We start from the raw sequence: 27,277 nt of genomic DNA, 5'->3' as shown, positions 1-27,277 counted from the left end.
TATTATACTATCACTGTAATAATATGACACGATAACGCGTCGAGCACGTAACATTCCTGTTCTCGTAATCTCAGTAGTTAGTTAAGAGTTCGGAACTATAAAATTTTCGTGGCTAAATTATGAAGGTTTCTGACCCAGAGGGTAAAACGTAGAAGCTAAAGAATATTTAATTTTCTCCGGTGGAGGTGCACTATAGATATAAAAGGCGCGAAACGATAACCACGGATGAAGGAGAGATGTATATAAACGATAAAAGGGAGGAAGTGAGCGTATTTCTAATTTATATTTAAAAGCCCTCTATTTCTTCTCCTAATCTTCCGGAAAAATTACAGCTTTCGCAATTGCTATCAATTTGAGATAATTGTACCGTATATATATAGACACTGTTTAAATTTGGAAATGTCAGAATTTAATGTACCAAATAAAGATTTTAAACAAGAGAGATATGTAGTTGATCTTTAATTAAATATTTTTTTTCAAAAATATTTTCACATATTGCACTTTTTGTTGTATAAATTTTAATAAATTTCAATTAAATAACTGTACCAATTATCGAAAACATTTAATAAACGAGCACAATTTTTGCGATAGTTATTGTGAAACACTTTATTTGTAACACTTGCTCAAATTGTTCATACTATAACAACAATATCGAATCAAGTATATAAATACAGTTTGAAACAAAATATAACAAAAGGTCTAATATTATCGTTATCCATATATTTTTTTTATATTATACTATTTTCTAAAAATTTTCTAAAACTAAAAGGAAGAAGATCATTTCATAACATCCCATTTTTTGCAATTATCGAAAACATTTAATAAATGAGCACAATTTTTGCGATAGTTATTGTGAAACACTTTATTTGTAACACTTGCTCAATCTGTTCATTCTATAATAACAATATCGAATCAAGTATATAAATACAGTTTGAAACAAAATATAACAAAAGGTCTAATATATCGTTATCCATATATTTTTTTTATATTATACTATTTTCTAAAAATTTTCTAAAAATAAAAGAAAGAAGATCATTTCGTAACATCTCATGTTTTGCACAAATGAACAAATTTGAAGCGCGAGATTCAACAATAATACATAGTAGAAAAAAAAACGGATTAAGTTGATTAACATATCACATTCCGGATTAGAAAATCAATCGTTATCAGCCGCTTAATACCCCCTAGAACTTTGTCTATCCAGCGTCTCTCCTCCATACAGAAGGATCATGTCATTCTAGATCCGAGGTGGTTACCCTCTCGAGAGGAGAAGGATGCGGCGACGAATAATTAATGAGGGAGGCGAGAGAGGTCCTCTTCCCGGGGAAGAACATACGTTTAACGATCCCCTCCAGGTTGCTAGGGTTAGAAGTGCCCGCTCCGATAGCGAAGGGACGCCGAGGACCACCTTGTAGGTGTGCCTCCTCGGAGGCACGTACTTCTATAATTGTTGGGGTGGCTCGGAGACAACCTTTAACGGCCATCTCGTACGCCGCCCTTGTGGGGGAGACTTAATGCGTTTTTCCAATCCGGTCGTTATACGTGCGCCATCGTCATCGATTAAACGATACCGATGTCGTATCGGCTCGGGGCATTCGAGAAATTCGAGCAATTCGAGAAAATACTTCGCCCTGAGAGATTTCCTTCGAGTGGATGAATTTCTTGCTTTATATCGAATTTATATTATAGAGCGTCTCTTTAAGAGAAACATTGCGTGATTGAAAAAATATGAAAACGGAAATCATGTTCACTCTGCAATTTATATATGTAATGATTCTTTTTTATTTGATGAGAGAAGAAGAAATATCAAAGAAAGACAAATCGCAAAAAGAGACATTGAGAATAACATGGGAAAATTGAGACAAATAGACATGAAAAGTTTAGAAAGAATCAGCTGATATAGATGGATGAAAAGTTTAGATGGAATTATCTTCTGAAGCAAGATAAGTTTATGGCTACCGGCCAAACTTAACGTATAAATGGCATATGTGACTCAATTTTGAAAGAAACCGAATTTTTATTAAACTTGATGATAGAAAAAATAATATAGACATTAAAATAAACAAGGTATTGTTCAATTGTGAAATAAAAAAATTGAATGATATTTTGAATTATATATTATTCTTTCACGACTTTAAAAACTGTGAAAATATTTAATAACATGAAAAATATTGAAATGACGTGAAAATATTGAATTATAATTAAATCTTTCATTCACATATCTATTAAAAATCTTTACTGGAATAATTCTAACAAAACAATATAGAATTTTGAGCGTGTAAAATGCATACAAGATTGCATACGTGTATCCTTTGACACAGCCGCGATTATTATGTGTCAATTGCAAGTCCGAAAAAAATGAGAAAAGTTAACAATGTTTAACAGACGAAGCTGTAAACCGCGATAATGCATTATCTTGTTTGTAACGCTATACAAACCTGTATGACCCACCCAAGTTGCGACGATTTCGGATTACGAATTTTGATGTATGTCGATGCAATAATTCACTTATCATCACAACGACGTGCTTATTCGATCAACAATTGATGACGACATCGATAAAACGTAATATTTATATGCAACACGAAGTGACAATATTTAACGTTTACGTGGACAAAACGTTACACATTACGCGTGTTTATGCAGGAAGCATTGCAACAATGGTCGGACTGATCGTCGACGCATTACACGCTTACGCGGTCACGAAAGTTATTGTTGAATTCGAAATATTTCCGCGCTAACAATCGAGAATGACAGTTGAAACGACCGGAAGCGAACATTGCTTTTTAAAGCAAATCAGGTGGCAGTATTCGGGGTTAATGACGACTGACATAATTGATCAAATAAATGGATAGTTGGATACCGATTAACTGGGAGTCGATTAATTGCGCTATCGGCTGATTACTATCATTTGATGAATTAAGGTCGATCGACTCCGATTGCTCCTGTACAATCGCTGTGTATTTTGATCTCAAAACATACGTTCCGGAAATATGGTAGAACAATATTACGGTTAAAAATTGAATGGCAGCAAAGTTGCTTGAGGCAATAAAACGTTAGATCACGATAGAAAATAAACAAAATATTGTATGGTATATTAGTGCATTCAGTTTTTTCTCAATTTTATTTTTCAAATATTTTAATTGGACAAAAAATCGACCTAATAATGTAAATCATATTATTTATACGTCATTGATAAATAAATCAAAATATGATTCAAATTGCCCGTTAATGAAGGATTAACATTCATTTATGAAGTTTTCCAAGTTTTACTTTCTATCGGACTAGTAATATATAATATCTCAACTTGTTTTATTGAAGCTCTTTAACGCTATTAATGTACAATATATCAGTATTAATCTATAACGTAATATAATTTATTTCAATCTCGTAAATGTTTTGCAGTCTTGTAACACGGATAATATTCCCTTAGGAAAATAGATGTGCAACATTTGGATAATCGTATCAATTATTCGAATCGGCAAATCGATGACCGGATTTCGGGCGGATAGAATCTAATCGGGCATTCACTTTGGTTGCAGGTCTCCTGGATACGTAAGAGGGATTTGCATATTCTGACGTCATCAATTCACGCTTACACTGGAGACGCAAGATTTTCCGTTAAGCACCCCGAACCATCAGACGAATGGACATTGAAGATCAATTACGTCCAACCGCGAGACGCCGGGGTTTACGAATGCCAGGTTAACACCGAGCCCAAAATGAACTTAGCCTTCATGTTAAAAGTCGAAGGTAAAATCAAGGTCGTAAAGTTTCTAGAAATTTATCAGATAACCCTTTCATGGATCGTTTAATTAAAAAAAAAAAAAATGTATATACATATGAATTTTCGAATAAGTTTTATGGCGCAAAAACACACACACACACACACACACTTTTTCTCTCTTTCTCTAAGAAAGAAAAGAATCAATCACATATTAAAAATATATACATGTATATATTAATATACTCTAAATGTAGATTTTAATATGCATTTTAACGTAGCAGTTATACAATCTGTGTATATATATTATATTACAGTATCATTTTCTGAATATATTTCAAACTAATTGATTTCATAGCAATGTAATAAAATATTTTAATCCCCACTTTAAATTTTACAATATTTGCTTTCATTAAATCAAGCAAGAAACTATGAAAGGGTTAAATTAGATTACGTAATGATTTTATGCCGCTGTAAATATTTTGCGTAATTTACGATAGATGAAGAAATACGTGAACGCTTTTGTAAGTGTCCATCACCTGATTGATCAGGAAAGACACTGCTGGATATTCGATTACGCACCAGCATGACTAAAGTGATTAATGCTTTCGCTTGCATGTCTGTCACGTGAAAAACATTCTAAAGTATCGATTAGTTTTGTTGCATCTTCATTTTCAATCGAGTAATCGCAGTCATTTTGATCACCAGCGCACTGTATCGATTTCGTCTTTCAATATGTAAATATGTAAATATCTTATATGTACATATACGATTATATTTAAATATCTCGACGATTAAAATTTTTTCATTAAAAGAATTTATTTGGACGCGTCTTCTAATACGAAATACTTGGTTATCAATAAATCTAATTTCATTAATTTGGTTGCCACTTAAACTCCTAAAGATCTTAAACAGGATTAAATACAATTATAATTTAATAAAATAAATTAATTTTCGTCATATTAATACAAAAATCTTCAAAACACTAAACTAGAAATCGCGAAAGCTCCATAATATCGACACACGTGCAGAAAAGGCACAATAAAAGAAAGAAAACAGAATGATAAATAAATGATTTCGTTGACAACGTTTTTATCCCTCTATTCAAAACTTCGCAGGCACACTCGGTCCATATATATATCTATATATATATATATATATATGTACATATCCGTAGTGCTTTCGACGTTAGTTCAATTCCCTGCCCCGAAACAATAGATCTCGACGAAATCGATTAACTCGATATCTTTTCTGTCCTCCCATTCCAGAAAGTGCCCCTGTCCCTGCCACCACCACACCGAACGCCATTCACCGGACGTTCAACTCAGGTTAGACTCACGCAAGAGCAGACCCTTTTCCAAGCTAAATATTAAATTTGCTAGCCAGCTAGAAGTTTTCTATTTGCAATAAATATTTAATTGCGTGTGTGATAATAGAGTGCATGGATGTTTTTTTCTGTACGTAGCGCAAATTAACGACCAAACTCGCTGGTTCGTCAAGTGAGTTGAAGTCATAGCAGGGATAAAAGGATAGACCGCTTTTCGTTTAGACATTGTTACGTGAAACATTCGAAGCTGTCAATAAATACTTCTTTTTTTTGGAAAATACGGCTGACGTTAACACGTGCTAATTATCCGCCGTAATATTGCAAGTCGTAAATATACGAGGCGTTAAATGTTTGGCGAACCGTTCGACAACCGAGTATTGTTTCTGAAACGATAAAAAATCGACGCAAACTTTACACAAAAATCTCTCTTGGATAACAACTGAATATGACTTCCACTTATTTAGATTTGTGGATATAAATGTTAGTTTTTTTATCGATGTGTAAAATATTTTTCTAATAAACAGAGTTGCATTCATCTTCATAATTTAGAAAATATATGTTTCGACTGTAATAATCTTTCGAAGTTTTGCATGTTATTGATATGTGTTTTTGCCATATTATATTTTTCAAAATAATTGCGAAGAAAAGCAAGTGAGTACTGTTAGCTTAATTGAAATATATCTCTAATAGCATTGACAGATTTTAATGTTTTACAAGTTTGATCATGCACTTTAAAAAAAATTAATACTTCTAACATTCTATGACATTATAATTCTATTATATTGCTATATTAAATTGATTTATGTATATGCCTATATATTTTTTACAAATTAATTTATCTTAGTTCTAATATAAATTATTTTCTATAAGTCACAAAAATTTTAATCGTGCTTATTTTATAAGTTTAAATCGAAATGTGTTGTCGACTATATTTTCAAGAAGTAATGTTTAATTGACGTGACATTTAACTCATGACATATGAAAACTTTAATATTCGGCCTTTGAGAATGAAAATAATATTAATTTAAAAGTATGACATGGTAAACTAGTGGAATTGATGGCAATGCAGAATTTTATATTATTTTCGTTTTACCATAATATATTTTAAAGCAGTATATTAATTATATTAATGTATGTATGTATGTATGTATGCATTTGTATATATTTATCGTTTAATAATATTTATCTTTATGCATAAGAGAAATAATTAGTATTATATTATTATAAAATAATTATGCTTATAAAAAATTTTTTTATAATGTACAATAGAATTGATAGAATAAATACTTTTTTGAAATATGTGACACTGCATTTTTGTATCAAAAATATAAATCTGCGAGCACAAAAAAAAGGAATTAAAAAAACTTCTAACCATTTATATAACAATAACAATATAAATATGGTAAATGAACAAGTTTTTAACGAACTCTAGCAATATAAAAAATATATCAATTTTATCGTTATTTTAGTTTTATCGATATTAAGCATACATCATCGTATTACAGAATATTCACATTGCCTAAAAAAATATCAAGCATAAATAGTAAAAAAGTATGAAGCACGTAGTAAAACAAACCGAAAGAAAATTCCCATAAAATTTTATTATAAGGTATGTCAGGAAATATGAATTTGGGGTATCGATCAAGACACAATTCGCTGTTTCCAATCTCGATTCGTTAATTACTGTAGATATATGGTACATGAACACGAATGCGGAATATTTAAGCGTATGATTTCTAACGTATGTTGCAGCTGCTCAGGCAACAATCCTGGGACCTGAAGACGTCTACGTGAAGAAGGGTAGCACGATAAGCCTCACGTGTGAAGTTAATGTACGGAGCACGCCTCCCAGCAGCGTTTCGTGGCATCACGGAAGTGCCGTGGTGGATTTCGACAGTCCCAGGTACAAGCCGCGAGAATCGAGTTCTCAGTTTCGTTCTCTTGCAACCCTTCTTCTTTACACACACACACACACACACACATATACATGTTTTCGTTCGATCGCGGATGTTACCGCTACTATCACATAATCAAACGAGATTCTAAACATGTTTCGCGCATTTTCTCGCCTGAACAAACAAAAAGAAAAACTTCGGTTAATTTTTCGGGTCGCTACTTTATTTGTGGTCTCATATTGATCGAACTGAAAACGTTGAAAAATCCTGTCTTCAATCCTTTTTAAGCCCACGTTAATTTCGAAAAGTATGGGGAGTCGAAAAAGCAAATATTCTTTGATCCGACAATTATTTTCAGATTACTCCACAAAAATGACTCTCCTCATAAAATGAAAATTATTCTCTGTAATTTTTTTCTCTCTGCAGCGATGACGAGATGTGTCACATATATTGTCGAAAAGTATAATATAATGCGAGTCGTTAAAATCATCGTGTGACAGATTTTGCTTTCGCAATTGTCGGGAATTTTAGCGTAAATTATATACATCAGTTTTCCGGAGAGACATCTGATGCGAATAAATTTTTCACTTCTACCGTGAACGCGTCGGATCTATTGTTCCGACACGTCCACAAACGTTCGCAATTGCGTGCAATTGCGTCGCAATTTGTGTCGCGATCACGCTCGTTGTTTCGCGCGTAACTGTAAACTGCGTCTTCTCTCTGCAGAGAGAACTAATCACAAAGTAGCGATGTGTGTGACGAGAACGACGTCAAAGTATCTGCGATAATTCAGTGTTCACCGCAGGGGCGGTGTTTCCCTGGAGACGGAGAAAACGGATACCGGCACAACGAGCAGACTACTGGTGACACAGGCCAGATTGACCGACAGCGGAAATTACACCTGCATCCCTAGCAACGCGAACCCAGCGAGCGTAATGGTCCACGTGCTGAATGGTAAGCGATTTTTTTATGACGCGGACTTATCCGGCAGTCCATCATCCCTCGCCTCGCGACGTACCCGGCAGTAGGAAATCCGGATATTCGGATACTCAGGGCTGCTTAATGACATATCGCGATGAAAACGTCTGAATATTCGCGGTTAAAATATTCAGATAACCCGCGGCACTGGGGAGAACTTCCATACATCACTAGTATTATCTTACCAAGCCGCTTTCCATACGATGCGATAAGTTGCCAAATTTTCAACACATGCAAATGCGTTGCATTTATGTGACGAATTTTATCGTGACAAATATGACGAATTTAATAAATATTCATGCTTAGACATATCTCGCCGAGTGCGTTCCTTTTTATTCACTGAGTTTAAATTTATTCATTTATTTCACTGGTTCCATATACGTGAGAGAAAGAGAAAGAGAGAGAGAGAGAGTAGCAACATAATATGATGCAAATTAAATTACATGTACATCGAATTGCATGACATTTAAACTGAAAGTTTACTGCTTTATAAAGATCAATTAGTTTCTATTCAGCAAACACGATATGCCGCTTGCAAACCATTGAGACTCTCGCTCGATAAACAAAGTCGGAGGCAAGTTTCCGACAATTTGCACGCTTCACGCTACAATGTAATTCACTTATGCAAGCGAATTATCCAAACAATAGAAATATCAAACTTCAATATTTTATCTAGATATTATTGTCTGATATTATGGAGTCTTGCTAATCTTCTGAGTTTTGGTAGCCTTTGGTACTCTTATATTCTTTATTGTTGCACAGTATCGGAAAATTAAATGGAATGAATCCTTTTTTTTTCATTTTCTCTCTTTTATTTGCATAAACTGTGCACGTAAAGTCCTTCTTGCGTCACGTAATTCGATATATCATCTCGATATGGTCGAATTTTCCACTTCTTCTCTCCGTGACTTCATTTTTTCTTCGCGACGCGACGGAGAAGCACGAGAAGCAAATCAAGTCGAGTCAAGTCGAGTTGCTGCGTCATGTGCACCACTCTTCGATAAACGTCGCGTGCACACGCACATTCAAGAGCCATCGCACGCGAAAAAATCCCCAAGCATTGGCATATAAACATTTCCGTGTCGGCATTCTTGTAATGCCGCATTTTCACGTCCACTATATCACACGATTCGATCAGAACTCGCGGCTAACCGCTTGTTTTCGATTAACTACAACCGGATTTGCATGATATTCGTTTTTAGAGATATCTGGAAAAAATTTCTGCCGGTGTCTAGTTTCGTGCGAGTTTATTCGATTAAATGTACAACTATGCATTGACTTTCGTATTTCGCTGTACCCAACATTTGAATTTCAATAATGATTGATTTTCAATAATATAATACTGAAATATGTATATTATTTAAAAAGTAAAACATCATAAAGCAAGTTGAAAGTTATAAGCGTATAATATATAATCATTGAATTTGTCTCAAAAATAAGTTTCCACAAAAGCTTCAAAAAATATTTTTTAAAAATTGTTTTCAAAACATTTTAGATTGTAATATATTTATGAATAATTGCATATTCAATTTGATAAATATATGCAAAAATAAATCAAGTTTTTTTTAGCACATACAATCAATACATTTATATGTATAATATTGCTCATATTTAAATCTAACAATAAAATTTCTAGATCTAAGATCTAGTTTATAATACCTTAAATAAATTTTATAATATTTATAAAAATGTTTTATAAAATATTATCATTTAGTATAAAAAATTTTGATATTTGATAAAATAACTTTGTAATGATTTATTTCTATATCAAGATAAAATTAAAGCCATACTCAACATAAATCTTCGAGCCATTCTTTAGCAAATTCAAATTTATTATTTCAATAATTTAATGATTTAATAAATTTGCTTGAATATATATATATATATATATATATATTCCATTTTTGCATTTTGCAAGCGAAATATTATAAATGAACATTATAACGATTGATAATTCATTTCAACGTCCATTGTTTAACCATACACATAAAGGTATATATTTGAAATACATTATAGTTCTCTTAATTATACTATAATTATTTGACACATTATTATCATATAATTACTTGGCTTTTTAATTTATTTATTATATTAATTAACTACTTATTAATTATAACTCAATTAATGTAAAGAGTACTCTCTCTCTCTCTCTCTCTCTCTCTCTCTCTCTCTCTCTCTCTTTCTCCCGTTTCCTATGTTTTTCTGTCTCTCTAGTTTTCCTGTATTCTACTTCTAAAGCAAATATTTTATTTCTACTCTACTAAAATATAAATGTTCATTATCTATGTCTCCGATTATATATATACATATGTTATGTCCAAGTTTTAATCCTTTTTTTATACATTTAATTAAACATATATCTCTAAATTTAGCTTTTTTTTAGTGTCCTGCATTCAATTATTGAAAACAAATTAGAAATTTCGCGCGTTATCTTTTTTACGATCGTGTGATTTTTTTGACAAAAAATGTGTTCAATAAGAGGGATCCTTGAGGAAAATTTTCCGGCAGCTTCTAGATTGTGTTCACATGACCGACAAATTTCACATCAATAAACGCTTATGTATGCGCGGCGCGAGTTTGGCGACAGGAAACCAGGCTTCTGAAATGTGACATTCGAAAGAGACGACGCGCGTTCATTCATCAAGTATCGAAATCCTCCGTCATAAAGTTTGACAGGTTCGTATATTGGAGTCGCAGCAAGTACTCCGCACGCATATACTCTCGCTTTTGATCTATTGTCAGCCGGCACAGCGCGCTCGCGATAACACATGTAATATCTTGTTCGGCAAGTTCACCAATCCAAGCTGTCAATCATTGCGAGCTTGCTGTCCTGGCACGCGCATCTCGCGAAACTCGTTGCAGCTGTTCGAAATTGACAACTTTCGCGCATCCTACCGTGCATGCACCCATAGTCGAAAGATTTATAGACTATAATAAATATTTATAGATTTTCTCGATAAAATATCTCGATTATTGTAGATTTTTTTGCACAAAAAAATAATGCATATGGAACAATTTTAGAAATGCCTAAATTTACTTTAATAATACTTGTAGTATAATTATAATTTTTTTTTTAACAAGGATATATCATTTAAACAGAATTTTAATTTTATATTTAATTGACAGAAAATATTTAAAAATAAATTTGAGAAATTATAAAAAATGACTTTTAATGAAATAATTATAGAAAAATAATGATAATTATTGCACGAATACTACATTGACATCATTTTATTGATACGATGTAGTCTCCGCGTTCGCACAATATTGAATGAAAAAAACACTGCATCAATATTCCGCACTTTCATTTCGCTCCATTCGAGCCTGACGCAGCATCCTGGCCAACAGCGCAATAAATTTACAATACCGCTGGTCTCTCCTCTCAACCCCTGATTAAATTAATGTTTTCGAATCGAAGCGCCCCATGTCGGAGTGCTACAAAAATCAACAAACCCCTTCGGCAACTAGGCAACTAGATCTCCCGCCACGTACATCGCGCGTTTGCACGGCAATCGAATTGCAGAACTTAACAAGCTTTCTTCGACGTTTTCACGGTTTCCACGCTTTCACTCTGTCCGCTCTCCACCCCTGACCGCGCGGGGGCGCGTTTGCCACCCTCGAACCATCGATCGTACCCACTTTCGTCCGGAAACGCCCGGCTGAGCACGCGCTTCGCTCCTCGCGGATCGGCCGCTTCCGGTACCGGATGAAAATTAATGCGGCGCAGTTCGTCTGCATAATTAATTTACGGGGGCGCACCCGGTCGCGGTGGTCGGCGCATCGGCCATCGAAATGTATTTCAAACACAGCTGATTACTCTGCAAAATTGACCGCAAATTTCAATTATTTTCCGATAAACCCGTACGGGGCGACCCTGGGGCTATCCGTTCCAACACGTACTATCTGCGCATTAACGCAATTACGCATGTCGACCGACGCCGCGTCGTCAACGTTTCGCCAGGGTCGGTGTCATTTTTCGATAACGGGCCAGATAAATGCGGTATAACGCTCATATAACTTCATCAAATGAGATTTTCAATTTGCTCGTAAATTGCGGCCTTTCCGGCGGGACCGGCAGGCGACTAGTTACCGCGATGCGGGACCGCCGTTATGTTCCTACCGCTGGACCCGTGATTATCTTTATTGCCATCAAATGTGCGTGTGCGTATATGTGTGTGTGTGTGTGTGTGTATTTTGGGCGCAACGGCGATATCTCGCGCGCCGTCGTCATGGAGCGAGAAATTGCTGTTTCGCTCCCGAATGCGGTGCCCACCGTAGCTGCAGTTATTGCTGAACAGAGCGATATTTCGTTCGCAATTCGTGCTGTGACACATTTTACATCCTGCTAGAACGCACATTGCGTAAACATTATGTCAAACGCATTATTCCTTTCTGAACCTTACAATGAACGTTTCAAAGTTGATCGCACACTTTTTTATTTTTAAATTTATCGCAAACGTTGTGACTTATATATGCGAAAGATAATGTGACTGAAAAATATATATTTGGAAATTGCTTAAGCAAAAAGTATTTATAAAGAATAAATTTTGTAATAATATATATGCATGATACGTAACCAGGGTGATTAAATTATTAATCAGTCAAAGTATTACAATATTTATTGTGAAATGTATCTTACTTGTAACCATGTACGAATACGTTAGATCATTTTGAAAGGAAAGAAAGAGTTAAATTACATTTTATTTTCCCGATTTTCTGGTTATTTCATACAGGACCTAGGCTACGAGATTGTCATTAGGCTGGAAAGTTCCTGCTTAGCGTTTAACGCGTTATACGAACGATTAACCTACATTGTGAATCTAATTAGGGCTGCGCAATTAAACTCTTGCGTTATGTAGCTACCCGAGATAATATTCAATGTAACGAGTCTGTGACGTAGTTTATTTAGAATTAGTTATTGGGATAATGAAGTTTGATTTAACTTTTGCCAACAATTTTCTATCTACATTCCCACAATAAATAACGATTATCAAATTATCTGTATTATTACTTATCAGAAAAGTATGCATAAAAATATTCCATTTTTTTGGTCTTTTTTATTAATTATTATCTCTCCAAAGATTATTATCTTTTTTAATGTAACATTTAATATAAAACGCGTCATTTCAAAATCTACAAAAAAGAAATAAAAATGCAAGTAACAAATATTCCTTTTTACCGAATAATTGCTCGAACGAGATAATTAATGTACGGAAGAAAATTGAGACGGATTAAAAGGTGCGGTTTTGCCCATTTCTGTTACAGGTGAACATCCAGCGGCGATGCAGCATGGCGGTAGCTGCGGCGTGGCCCCGACTATTTTGCTCGCCAGCATCACCCTCATAGTCGCGAATCTGTTAAGGTGAGCAGCCGTGTTGTGAATCGCTCATCTTAAACGGGAGAAAAAAGCAAGAAAGTGTCAAACGTGTCGAGACGGTCGCGACAGTGTCGAAAGTAAACGTGCGACGGTCGATGCGTTTGTGAAACGGAACAATCGAAAAAATCACCGATCGCGATCGCTCTTAACGCTTTTCACGCGTCGCTATCACGTGCTGCGCGTATCCGTTTGTCAAGAGTGCTCGGAAGTGACGAACGAGAGAACAGCATGGATGATGTGCAGCGGACCAGAGTTCTGTGTGAGAGGAGCAGTGGCGGACAAATCTTTAACACGTACGTTTTTAACACGAAAATCTGTTTTAGACTGTCCCCTCTTTTGTATGAAAAATCGTCGTGTTAAATGCGAGAAGTGTGCCCAGACGATCGCTCGAGAATTAAACATATTAATGACGCCATGGTCGATTGTACTGTGAGCGTTTTTCGCCAAAAAAAAAAGAACTCCCTCGCACTTGTGCTTTTTATTAAATCGACATGTGTGGCTCAACGAATGTGCGTGGATTTCTCTTCAGTGATGAAGAAACTGCTCATCTCGTGATTTCGTTCGAGAGCAATTAGGATTTATATTTTAATTAACTTAATAAGGGCCTCGTAAAATATTCCACATCGATCAATAGAGTCGTAATGTGCTCGGCACAAAATAAGATCGGTCACACGATCTGTCGCGATTTTCAATGTTTTTTTTTTTTCAAATTGAGTATGGATCGATGGCTGGATCTATTCGAAGCTATGAGATAATTATCGGCTATAAGATAATTATTACGTAAATTGAAGTTAATAATCTAACGATTATCAACTATTTGGGTGATAATTGTCAGATAGTTAACGCTCTCTTGTACATAAAACGATTAACGAACTTATAGGGTTTACCGCGACCTTGTTGTACAGTACAATGCATGTGCGAGAATTGTTACGTGACCAACCATCATTTTCCGTCGCGCGTTTAATCTGGGCTATTGTATATTTTATATTAGTTATAATAATATAAACGAGTATATGTTTTAATAAAAAATTTTTAACTTTGTTTTTGGGCATAATTCAGCATCTCGATCGTGTCAGAAATGTTTTATATATACTTTATTATACGTTTCGCCCAGATTCGACTCGACTTTCATTAGACATATTACTAAGAAACAGTATTAAGATAAATTGATTGTGATAATTTGCAAGTATGATGCATTAATGTTGTTTTTTTTGAAGAATTATAAGAATATTTTATCGTAAAAAGACATGAATTAAATTTGAACGCAATTATATTGCATCTAAAAAAATTGGAAATATCTGCAAAAAAATATTTTATTCTTTTGGTATAAAATTCTAATTAATTATTGCAAATACAAAATTAAAGTTATTTACAGATAATAACCTAATTATTTTTTTTCAAAATGTAAAAAATGCAAAAAAATAATTTATGAAGTTTTTATCTTAAAAAGAAAAAGAAAGAGAAGAGTTAATGTTTTACATTTTAAAACTATTAGTTCCAACTTTAAATAATAAATTAATTGATTGTGAATTAGTCAAAGGAATAAAATAGACGCGCGCCAACGCATGAGAAAACAAAAATGAATTCTTAAAAATTTATAAAACATTATTACAAGGGATTTATAAAATATAATTGTTGTCAAAATATAATTGTTTTAACATCAGGAGAATGTTTACAGTATACGCGGTTATCTCATAAAAAAATGAGCGAATTAAAGTGAAAACTGATCGTTTTAGTAATGATAGTAGATAGGTCTATTCTCGATATGTTTCTGTTTGTTTATTGCAAGCAGTAATTTTAAATACTAAATGACTCGCAAGATTGATACATATCTTGCTTTCTTGTTTGATAATCAAAATGCCACAGGTAGTATTTTTCCAATCATATATTATTTCACTTGTAGAAATTCATTCAAACTCTGAGGATATTAAAGTAATTTTTTTCAAAAATCAAAACGCGTCAAAATAAATTCTCCGATCAATCAAAATATAATCAAATTAACATCGATCGGTCATCGATAATGACCATTACATTTTGGAGGCGTATTAAACATGAAGCTCTTGTACAGATAAGAGAGAATGAAAAGATAAGACATACATATATTTAAATAGATCAGTAATAAGCGTTCGCATTATATATTCTAATAATATTACATACGTCGGATACGATATGCGGAAAGTATAATTCGAGAGATCACAGTGTAAGTATAAGAGAAATTAAAATTTTGAAAAACTAATAAAATTTTTTAATACAAATTTTTTGGCAAAACTAATAAAAACTGGTCTTTATAATAACTCATTTAAATTTTTCAAAAGATTGTACTTACACGCAGTTAATTTATTGTATATTGTTAAAATCATAATATCAATCTAAATTTTTCTTTTTATGCAAAAAATTATAGATTTTACTACTTATTGCGTTTTATAACGTAAGTTTGTCTAATATAATTGACATAATTCCACGCTATTAAAACTTCACTTTTCATTAACTTGATCATAAACTTTGTTCATTAACATTAAATTATATAGTAGTCTTCCGACTTTAGTGTCGATTTAATCGCAAATTTCATATTTTCGTCAAATTCTACAAAAGATAAATATAAAAGATAAATACCTAATTATTCATTTCTCAATTTATTTTAATTAAGTCTTAATTATCTAAGCTACAATAGTTGAATATTTTTTAATGATCTTTTCAATTAATTTCTGCAAATTCAAACCATCTTCTCCGAAAAGAAAAAAATACGAGAGAGAAAACAAGACCTTAGATCTGATCATTAAATAATCCAATGTACGTAATATAGGATATAGTGGTAAATCAATAGAAGTAGGTTTATTACAAAATATAATGTAACACAAGTAAAAAAAATATATCATAATGATTAACATGTTAAGATGCGATTTCTTAGAATAGATTTTTTATAACGTTGTAGCTCGGAGAAAAATGCAAATTAGGATCAACCGAGATTGTCCATCATTTCTGAAACTTCAGAAAAAATTGAAATCGGGGGAGAAATGTCGCAGTACTATCATTTTATAATTTATATCGTAATTTATATTGATATATTAAATAAATGAACAAATTCGATTACAAAATTGATATGTACTGTGAACAAAATTGCGAATCACACTATGGTGCGGAGAGACTGATTTGGAGTGCGATCATATAAAAAGTGATCAAGTGAAAAGTGAAAAATTAAATTTTTTTATGAATCAAAAAGTCGAATTTTATAAATGAAAAATATTTTCATCGAGCAATTGATGTGTGCAAAACCCAAATACATATTTAATCAAGCTCAATGCAATAAAAGAAATATATATTTGCAATGTTCCTCATTTTGACACAGATTCTATTGTAATTTTTCATAGCGAAAATATGTGGCTCAATTGTAAAACATTTAATAATAATACTCATGTGCGTAAAAAGTGATCAAACAGAAAAATATCGAGAAGGGTATACCTATTTGTGAATTAGATAATTGACATCCGCGATTCGCATATTTACGGAGAATGTTGCACATTATATAGATAAAAGATTAGACTGCATTGTACATATACAATTCATAATCGATAATATATTATGTTATAGGAAAACTTAAGCATGAATCAAAAAAAAGACAAGATTAAAAATGCGCAAAAATGCGATATAGAATATTATATTGTATAAATACCCATCGACGTGGATACTGTTTCAATAAATGTAATGATGATATAAAAAAACAGACTTTTTCTATTTGCACCTCCTGTTAGATATTTTTTGTCTAGCTTACATATTTTTTATATAACAAAAACTACAATTATATCAACAATATTGCTAATTTTAAAAGTCCCGTCCCATTTTGCCACATTTTTTTAGTAGTTGATATTTTTAGAAACCATTCAAATTTTTTATCGACTATGAGAGAGAGATAGAGACGAAAAACGATTTAAATTTCTCGCTTAAATAAAGGGAGCAAAGCCCGAAAAAATATATAGTTGAAAATAACAGAGTTGTCAATCACAAAGATAAATTTTTTTCAAAATTTAATCTCTCTTTACAGGAATTGTAAATTTAAACTTATGAATTGGAATTTTATATTTCATTCAATCTTTTATCTTATTTAGATTAAAATTATTATATTAAATATTGTATAGTTTTTAAGATTACAAAGAATTTTGTATATATAAAAGTATTTTGTGATATACACATTTTTTTTATATATAAAAGTATTTATTTAATGAGTATGTCTTTTTTTTTAATTAGATACGAAAATGGTTGGTTTTAATTGGTACGCGTACCCATATATATCGATTTTTCTGATGTGTCGCATGTGTGCAATGCGCTCCAGTTTTATGCGTGAAAAATAGTAGTTGGAAAAATACTCACATACATGCTATTAGCGTGAAACATGCGCACTAAGCGCCCTTTATTTATCGTATGCATATGTTGCTATTTCGAAATTCGTTAAATAGAAATTTTAAAATTTGCAGAAATATTTATAATGAAGAACTACGGCTAACCTTTAATTTCATTAATTTTACTGATGTGTCTGAAGTTGATGTATCATTTCGTAGATGTTCATAAATTAAGAGTATTGGCTTTAAATAAATTTATAGTTTTGGATAGTTTAAATAGTTGGCCACAAAATGGTCATTAAAACAAAGACAATGCATTACAAACTATACTGAGGCTCCAAGTATACGAAGTGTCACATTTTGTTCTGCGAGAATTTCCTTATGACTTTTGATGAAATGTTTAACAATTTATAATTCCACATAAGTCTAAAAAAGTTATATTTTTTAAAAAATAAAAGCATTGATTAAAATATAATAATCACAGAAAAGGCAAACACATGTATTGAAATGTTAGTTGATTTTCGAGAATTCTACCTTATATAAAATAATTCTCGTATAATTCAGAACATATTCATGCATGTTTTAAAAAGTTCTACTTATTGGCAATGATTAGAAAAGAATCATAAGAAAATGTAAAGATATGATTAACACTATACAAAAAACTGTTTTAAAATATACATAAAATTTTTCAAAATCAATCATCTTATCTTGATTTATGTGCGAGAACAATTGTAATTATTTTATTTCAGTTGATGTGTTAATTATAATATATCAAAAAAGACGCAGGTGATAAATGCATGCAAGTGCATTATTCTATATATTTTCATATATTAATTCTCTCTATATTTTTAAAAACAAATCGTATTATTACCTTTATTTGAAACATGTCTATAAATATATTATGTTACTATCTTAAAAAAATATATGATTCTGTTATTTTTAACGAATGCTGAATTGCATATGCATTGAACAACTATTGAGCGACTTTCGGACGTTTAAAGACAGTGAATTCGTGCATTGTCCCGCAATTTTTCTTTCCCGGCGCATGTTGTGCGATGTTTTGCGCCAGGTAGTGGCAGGCGAGCAGAGCGCGCGGGAAAACTGCAGCACAATTAAACACGATAGGCGCGGTAAGCCCAGCCATCTACTACGTGTACCCGGCTGTTTCCAACTTCGCCACCGCGACAATTAACGAACGAACGCAACGGATCAGGCGAGCTGTCGCGCAATTCGTACTGCGATTGCTTTGCTCAGCATCAAAACGAAACGAGAATATGAGAATTTCCAAAATTAAACAAGATGCAACGGTAGGCAGATGCATAAAAGTCGAAATCGACGAGAAATAATATTTGATAAATGTGTTCAAAAAAAACTTAAGAGAATTTATTGTTTTCTTTTTTTGCATGTTATGTACGATTCTATATCTTGAAATTCATTAAACACAATATTATACTAAAAACATTTTCAAAAAATTAATAATAAAAATATTATTTATTTTACACAATAGGTATGTATGTATAATGAAATTAGATTTTGTAAAAGTACGATAAAAAAATTTAATTCTAATTTTTGTTTAAACAATTTAAATAATTATATAATTTTTAAACATTTTTACATATATTTATATAAATATATTTTAATAAATGTAAATGTATTTTAATATGAATATTTTTAATTTTGGAAATATTATATATATGCATTATATTACGAAATAACTTAACCCAACCATACTGGTCATATAGATAAAAATGAGCACGTAATACAAGTAAAAAATAATAAAAGTTATATGAATGGCTCACCACTTACAGTTGTTTCATCACGCTCAATGCTTTTTCCTTTTTGTACATTTTTGCTGCTTATTTTATGATATTTACTCGCGAGAGCACTTTTCATTACTATCGTTCAACATTTTGCATAATACTCCCGAATTAATCATGTGCATTTTATATAGCGAGAGACAATACTGCAAGGTAAAGCTCATTTATTTTTGTTAAATTAATACATTCTTATAATCTGAAAAATAATGTATTTATAGGAATTAAATCTCACAATACATATTCACACATATAGACTAAATATATTTTATACTCATATACATACATATATGTATGTATATTATTATATAATTGTTATAACTTGAAAGTTTTAGGAAAAAATTATGTAAGAAGAATCTGCTATTTTCTATTTTTTATAATATTTTGCTTTGCAAATTATGTATTAATATGATTGAAACTGAAGTTTGGATGCGCCTATTTATCATTTTATGCACGACGATTTGAATTAATAACATTAATTTTTTTATTAATACTTTCATGTCGCCTATTTAAATTTAATATATCTTAATTCTTTCACTTTTATACCATAAACTATCTCATTTTAGTTTATGAATATATTTATATATACAAAACTTTGTTTTTTTTTGTCAAAGACAATGTAGTTTTATTAACTCTTGGTCTAAACTCTCGTATTTCAATAATGTGCCTCTAAAAAAAATTTTTACAAGAAATGCGAAAGTCGTGCAAGATTCTTTCTCTTGAGTTACTTTAGCTAGTCTATAGCTAAAAAATTTTAGCATATTTACTTTGATACAAAAGCAGTATTTTCCACCATGTGTTTTTATTTCCCGCATTTATAGTGTCCTATAAAGGCGCACAAAAGCATACATCATCATAACCCACACATGCAAGCATAAACGGCTTTTCCTGACAAAGATAAACTGTCCAAGCGTATTACGGCGGAAAGAACAAGGACACGTAACGGCGGATTCGCGTTTCTTCTTCGGCAATGGACTATTGCAGTTCGTCTATGTCAGAGCGAGCTTTTACGTCAGCATTGACACGAAATTGCGCGGCGGCAGCTAATTTCCGGGGTGCAACGTGTGCAAAAAATTATTCTGCCAATAAAAACTTTACCATCTTGCATCGGTTAACGTGCAATTCAATTTCATTGTAACGAATAACCCGAGCCTTCCACGTCTCGCTGACCTCTCGCAATCGTGCGCAAAAAGCCGGATCGGGGTTCTCGACTATCGAAAAACAATTAAACGGATAAAATATCGACAAACATAGTTCGATAGACGACTGATATTTTATCAGCTGCTCAGCCAACTCGTCGGCATCTTGTTGGGCGTGAACGTTCGCTATGAGGTTTGTACTAAAGTGCTAAGGGTGAACTCGATCAGAAGTCATTATTTTCGCGCGGTTGTAGATCTTTTATCAACTAAAACGGCTTCCTTTATATCAAAGAAGAGATTAATAAACTAGATTAATAAATAATTTTTACAGTTGTGAGAATATTAATGTGATGGATTAATGAAATGTCACATTACAGAGAAAGATTAATAATAAAATATAATACTATTATCAAATTAAATACTTGATTAAATTAAAAAATATAATACACACTCTATTAGTTTAATGAACTGTTGGGTAGAAGCATATATACATAAAGTTTATTAACATTCTTTCTGATTTTATTAACATTGTTAATTATTTTACAATATTTTATATTACCTTTATATTATTAAATAAAATCACTCCACTTTTTATAAATAACACATGAAGAAATCATTATGTTATATTTGATTTTTTCTTCTCATTATTTTTGTATTTATTAAAAATGATTTTGAAAATAATATTCTCATTTTCGTTTTATGGAAAATACGTGTCAAGCTATTTACAAAAAATTTCATAATATTTCACGAACATAAATTATCAATTAACGGTGATTATTTCTGTTATTAGCACAATAACTGAGATTCTTTGATAAAGTCGAGATAGTTGTAAACATTAGTGAACACATCAGATCTGCCCAAAGCGCAAGGTAAGACCCAAGAGACGACACCAATGACTTCACCATCGACAACGAGTGGACCACCGCTGTCACCCTAAAGTGTGTGTAACGGGAGGGAATGTACTTTTAATTAATCTCATTTATGACAGCATAGACGATGAAATAACGCGCCAAAATAATTGGAACATTTTGTCAATTCATGTCGCAATTATTTTGTTTTATGCAAGTATATTTAATACTTTTAAGATGTATAAAATAAATTAAAAGATACTCACTTGGCAAGCACCTTTCCCAACCTTTTCCAGCGTACATATGTGGTTTTCATTGGTGCGTGGATTTTTGTGACCAAGCAAACAGCTTTCTTGGCTCAAGACATTCACGCTAAGCCATTTAAGTATCTCTGAAGATGATCCACTTATTTTTGTTTTTCCCCATCCGGACACGATGCCGCGTTTGCCACCGTTAATGTAGTTTTTACTTGCTAAAGGAATCGGACCTTGGAGCTTGTTCATTTTGATCGGCTTTTTTAACTATATATAAAAAGAAACATTCGCGAAATTATAACATAAAATAACTGAAAACAAGTGCGCAATTAAGTAAATTTTTTTACTTATGTTTCATTTATTTAAAGAATTTAATAAACTTACGGTAATCACAGCAATATCGTCCTTCCAACCACTCTCTTTTTCACCGGTGTATTCTGGGTGCATCCGAATACATTTAATGTCGTGTCTCTCGCCACCAATTCTCGGACTATTGGTTCCACTTATGACAATCTGCAAATTAAATAATTTAATGAGCTAAAAAAAAGGATTAAAATAAAAAAATGACACAAAAAGAAATTTAATTGGAAAGAGCGATATACACGAATAAATAAGGAATGGATAAATAAGTAGATGATGTCAATTATGTATATCTATGTATAATATATTGAATATATATTGAATATGTTTATGTCATCATATAATGCTTTTATTGTCTGATTGATAGAAATATACTGCACTTATTCAATTTGTTCAGATATTAAATATCCGTGTATTGATTAGAAAAGTAACTAAAAAAGCAGATACGTTGGTATTAAATATCAGAATAATAGCTGAAACGTGGTGTCGTCTGGACATCAGAATAATAAAATCAGAAAACTATTTGAATAAATTTTACTTGAGTATTTGAATAGCATTAGCATAATTTTTCGAACGGAATATATTTGCAAACGAAAGTACAAACAGAATTAAAAATTTAAAGTTTATTAAAAATTAATAACAGAACGCAGAATTTACAATTTTTCTTCCTATATTATTCCTATTTAACTAGAAAACTAATAAAACTAATAAAATTCTTAAATAAAAGTTTATTTAAAAAAAGAAATGATTAAAGAAATATTTTTAGTAGCAATAAAAGTTTTATTACAATTCTGAAAATAAAATTTTAAATGAACGAAACGGATCCTTTACTGGAATCGCAGCGCGTAGCAATGTCAGATATATCGAAAATCCGATTAAGTAAAGCAACTCAATAAGAATTGATTTTAATTAACTGAACATTTCTCCAAATATTGTGATTTCAAATATTGAAATACTATATGCAAATTAGAACTGAGAGAGATATATTCGGATATATAATAAAAAACATTTCCAACTTAACAACATTAGTCATAACTAAAAAAGCTTTTAAAAGTTTGAGAGCTTAGATTTTTTAAATATCTTTCAAGTACAGTTGTAAGAGAAAAATATTAAATCTTCAAATATTCACATTATCTAAATAAAGACTTAGCGCACGTAAAGGTTCACTAATTTACGTAATTAATTAATATAACCATATAAATAATAAATTAATTATATAACTACATAAATGGTACATTATCCGAATAAAATTTTATTTAATTTGTTATTTGAATCAAATTCTTATTACTTTCGAACATTATTCGCACCATGTATATTCACATTATTCATTATTCGCATTACTTTCCGTTCTTCATAAGTAGTCATTATTTTTCTTGACATAGAGCACAATCTTCTATGAGCAACCTAATCAAAATATATAATGTATATGCAATAATTATTCTAATTATTTGTAAATATATTTTTATACATTAATAATATGTATCTTCTTTACATATTATTAATTAACTTTAATAAAAATATGTAGTGAACAACTGCTCTCAATTCTCTAATTGTATTCTTTAATTGTCTTTATTATTAATGAAACTATATTTATTAATATAAAACTGTTACGTACCAAGTCATCCGTGTAGAACTCATCTACGCAATGAGCAGCAGTAAGAATGTGCGTACTACTAATGATACTACCTCCGCAAATATGCTCGCCATAAAATTGAAGGGATACTTGATATATAAATTGACCAATATCAGCTATATCACCGCCGACGATTCGTTCAGGCTCATCGCAGCAAACATCTATAAATTATAATTAAGATAGAAATTATTTTGTCTGAAAATTTTTTTCTTCAACGAAAGAAATAGATAAAAAGTATCTTAAAAATATACACACAAGTATCGTAAGAATGTGCACACATGAATCTATTATAATAGAATATATATTAAATTTTTGTTTTGTCAAACTTGTGACACAAAGATATATATTTATAAATTTTTTTCGTACGTATATAATTTGTATATTGATCAGTAATTGATTTTGTGTACTTACGCTGGACGATAGCACTGACAACGACGAGAATAACTAACTTGATCATCCTCGTCGCAAATCAAATCCAGATCGAATTACGAACTGGATAGACCAGACTACTCAACCGTTTCCTTTTATATACAGTTTCATATCTGTATTCAGCCTTGTATAACAGCTGTTCCTGTTTGCATTATATTAAGCTACAAGCATATTACGCACTCATTCAATTGTTAACGAAGCACATCTGTATCTGTAGTGTGCAGCTTTCTGAAATCTCAAAACAGATATAAAAAAAACACATGTAAAGTGATTAATTTTAATACACGTATTCACAAATGTTTTTATTATTTTATACAAAATTCTCTTTTGTATCTATTTAAAAAATGATTGCATATGCCATTATTTTATCGAAAGAAATAAAGAAAAGCAATAATTAAAAAGTTAAAATTATTAGGTGTCATTCATGCACGCGGATAATGATATTATTAAAATATTGATACTGTCAAAATATTGATACTGTCAAAATATTCATTTCTTGTAATAATAGGCACATTAATATATTATCTAATCTTAAAAATATGTATTGTCTACTACAAAATGCTTTTTGTATTATTCCGGTCTCATTCCGGGTAAAAAAATTTCGACATGTATGTATCGATAATATTAATATGTGTAAATTAAATGAATTAAATTGGCATTTTGCTAATTCTGAATATTTCACGTATAAAATAACTATAGACGATGCAATAACGATTACATAGAATTATTTATGACTGATCACAAAAATAAAATTTGTATTTGGAATCTACAAATCTAGAATGATGACAATTAGATAAATCCATTATTCATATCAAATAATGCTTGCAAGATAAATTTCAGTTCACTATAATATTGTTAAAAAAGTCGATATATATCAAATAGAATCTCTCTATCCATGTGACATATAGATCGAAGTGAAGGTTGTTTCAACAAATACATTTTAAATGCAAATTTAAGCAAACTCCAATGTAAATTTGTTGAAACTGTATACTATTAAAATGTGCATATATTTTAATCAAATTTCTACCGATAGTCAGTCACATTGATTAATTTATAATCATTCTTTCAATTGCACAAACAACTTCACATAATTAAATATATATGAAGCATAATATATATGTATACATGTAACACATTTTTGTAACAGAAATATAATCACGCATTCAGTTTTTAATTGAAATATCTGATGCTTATCTATGCATGTAATTTTCATAATTAACAATAATATTTGCATTAGGTGTCACCAATTGACTGTGACAATTATTACATATGGCAATAAGTTGTGTGTATTAACAAATAGTCAAAACACAAAATAATAAATATCAAATATTAAAGTATCGATATGATATTTTAATGAGAAATTTTTTGTGGAGAGTAAAAATATTTTAATTGTCTTAAATAGTGCTTGTTGAAATTGAAGGAGAAAAACTTGGAACAATTAATAATGTATTTTGGACGGGATAATAAAGTGTAGATAATAGAATATTGCAGTGCAATAGTGAAATACGTGAATACATAAAATATTTCTTCGGCACAGCTGAACATGACTGCCGCGCTCCACTGCCAATGTCTTTATATTATCGCGTCCTAATTTGACGGGATCGATATCCGGCTTAATTGCGTGGTATAGAATTGCGCACCGCACTGCTACGTGATGGTAAATTTGCACAATATTCATTAAACAACTTCTTATCGATATTTTCGTTTAGAAACGATCGTAAATACATTTTTTTTACATTACAAAACGTAGTATTTGTACGAAATAATATCAAAATTATACAAATATTTACATTATATAAAGTCAGTATTTTTACTTTATCTTTGATCTGATATGTTAAATTTTTATTCGTATTGGTGTACGTTATTTTGTATAATGCATACGTTTCGAAAAAAAATTCGTCCCGTTTATAATTCATTATTATTTTAAAAAAAGCGTTATAAAAATAAAATCTTACAAATATAATTTTTATTGTAAAATTTTATCCAAAATAAATATGTAATATCTACATTATTGTAAAATAATGATATAGTTATAATATACATCTACATGCATGTTTATATGTAACAAGAAAGCTATCACAAAATGCAAATTATTACGTGTGTTAATTTGTATTTTATTTAGCAATGTCGGTTATATTGCTTTATTTTATCACGTAAAATAACGAAATAAGAATCTTATCTTTATTTAACCTTTGGCATCTCGTAAATGTAGCTTGGCAAAGTGATCGTTGGTGTGAGAAGAGATGTAATCTGAAAAAATTTCCCCATTAACCCATTAATGTCGCCGTTAGCAATTTAATTTGCTGCAGCACTCTACGTACAAGATTATATGTATACACATAATACTTTGAGATGGTAATATAGTACAGCATCATAAAAAAGCTGAACTTTATGAAGAAATTAATAAATTTAAATTCATTCAAATCGGAGTTTTTTATTAAAATGATCATTAAATCATTGTTTATTAATTATATTAATTAACTTTACTTTTTTAAACATTGTTTAATCTATTTATAGTAAAAATTCACAAATTCGTAATGCGTTATAGCAAAACTCACATCGTAATTTATTGCCGTAACTTGTAAGAGCTCGCGTATTTCCAGCCCGACTGTATCCCTCGCGATAAACTTGACATTCGTAAACATTTTAACTGGCTCAGCTTTCCATGGCAATTTGCGTGAAAAGGCTCACTGAAAGCGAGGTTGGTGCGCACTATTGGGAAGGTACATTCGTTTGGCCGGCCGTTGTTTATTCGAAGCAACAAAGTTGAATTGCCCGTTAACAAAGCAAGATCGCAAACACTTTTTACAGTAAAGCGGCCTCTTTTTTGTTTGAGTCACGCGCAGGGGCGGATCTGCGAAAATTAGCCGCCGTTTGTCTATTCGTCTATCGAGACCTCTCGACAACGTCCATCCGCACGGAAACGAAACAAATTTTGAAAAAAAAAAAGAATGGGAAAAATAGCATACTTCCATAAAATAGCTCTCACAAATATGTAAAAAGAATTGCATTGAATAAAGCGTGAAACAATGACAAATAAAATTGTTATATACAAAATTCTCTGCATGTTTTGTTATATCGAGAGAATGTTCAATTTAACATGTTTCACTCCAAAATTCCACATTATTATGCGCTTTAGTATGATATTGTGAATTTAGCGCTCGC

At 31.3% G+C, this 27,277-nt stretch overlaps 2 protein-coding genes across 8 annotated transcripts in view; one reads left to right on the top strand and one right to left on the bottom strand.

The window, feature by feature from the left end:
* The window catches only part of LOC114932538 (protein amalgam), a 219,677-nt gene extending 202,663 nt beyond the window's left edge, over positions 1–17,014 (top strand). For 3 of the 7 annotated variants that reach the window (XM_029304812.2, XM_085479839.1, XM_085479841.1), the window contains exons 4-8: positions 3,543–3,753; positions 4,993–5,052; positions 6,804–6,954; positions 7,740–7,900; positions 13,190–17,014. In XM_029304812.2, the coding sequence (XP_029160645.2) occupies positions 3,543–3,753; positions 4,993–5,052; positions 6,804–6,954; positions 7,740–7,900; positions 13,190–13,290 (684 nt within the window). In that variant the 3' untranslated portion in view covers positions 13,291–17,014. The remainder of the gene's footprint in view (positions 1–3,542; positions 3,754–4,992; positions 5,053–6,803; positions 6,955–7,739; positions 7,901–13,189) is intronic. The other 4 variants (XM_029304813.2, XM_085479840.1, XM_085479843.1 and 1 more) reach the window with 3 other exon arrangements.
* A 4,292-nt stretch (positions 17,015–21,306) lies between these two features.
* On the bottom strand, positions 21,307–24,409 carry LOC114932583 (chymotrypsin-1-like). Its single transcript, XM_029304857.2, has 5 exons — positions 24,095–24,409; positions 23,666–23,844; positions 22,075–22,203; positions 21,703–21,957; positions 21,307–21,521 (listed from the first exon to the last, which is right to left on the bottom strand). Exons 1-5 carry the CDS (start codon positions 24,138–24,140, stop codon positions 21,375–21,377), a joined length of 756 nt encoding a protein of 251 aa, XP_029160690.1. The 5' UTR covers positions 24,141–24,409; the 3' UTR covers positions 21,307–21,374.
* Between the last annotated feature and the right edge of the window lie 2,868 nt (positions 24,410–27,277).

This window comes from Nylanderia fulva, unplaced genomic scaffold, assembly GCF_048542155.1.
Source record: "Nylanderia fulva isolate GAGA-0341 unplaced genomic scaffold, ASM4854215v1 Scaffold13, whole genome shotgun sequence".
NCBI classification, from domain to species: domain Eukaryota; kingdom Metazoa; phylum Arthropoda; class Insecta; order Hymenoptera; family Formicidae; genus Nylanderia; species Nylanderia fulva.
Note: the sequence above shows the minus strand (reverse complement) of the source record. Positions and strands in the feature narration are given on the sequence as shown.

Excerpts from the sequence above, each read along its gene's own strand:
- LOC114932583 (XM_029304857.2), bottom strand. The coding sequence starts at position 24,140 with ATGATCAAGTTAGTTATTCTCGTCGTTGTCAGTGCTATCGTCCAGC. Across the intron at positions 21,958-22,074 it reads ACGATATTGCTGTGATTACC|TTAAAAAAGCCGATCAAAAT; the intron begins GTAAGTTTATTA and ends TTTTATATATAG. Across the intron at positions 21,522-21,702 it reads TTGGGAAAGGTGCTTGCCAA|GGTGACAGCGGTGGTCCACT; the intron begins GTGAGTATCTTT and ends CACACACTTTAG.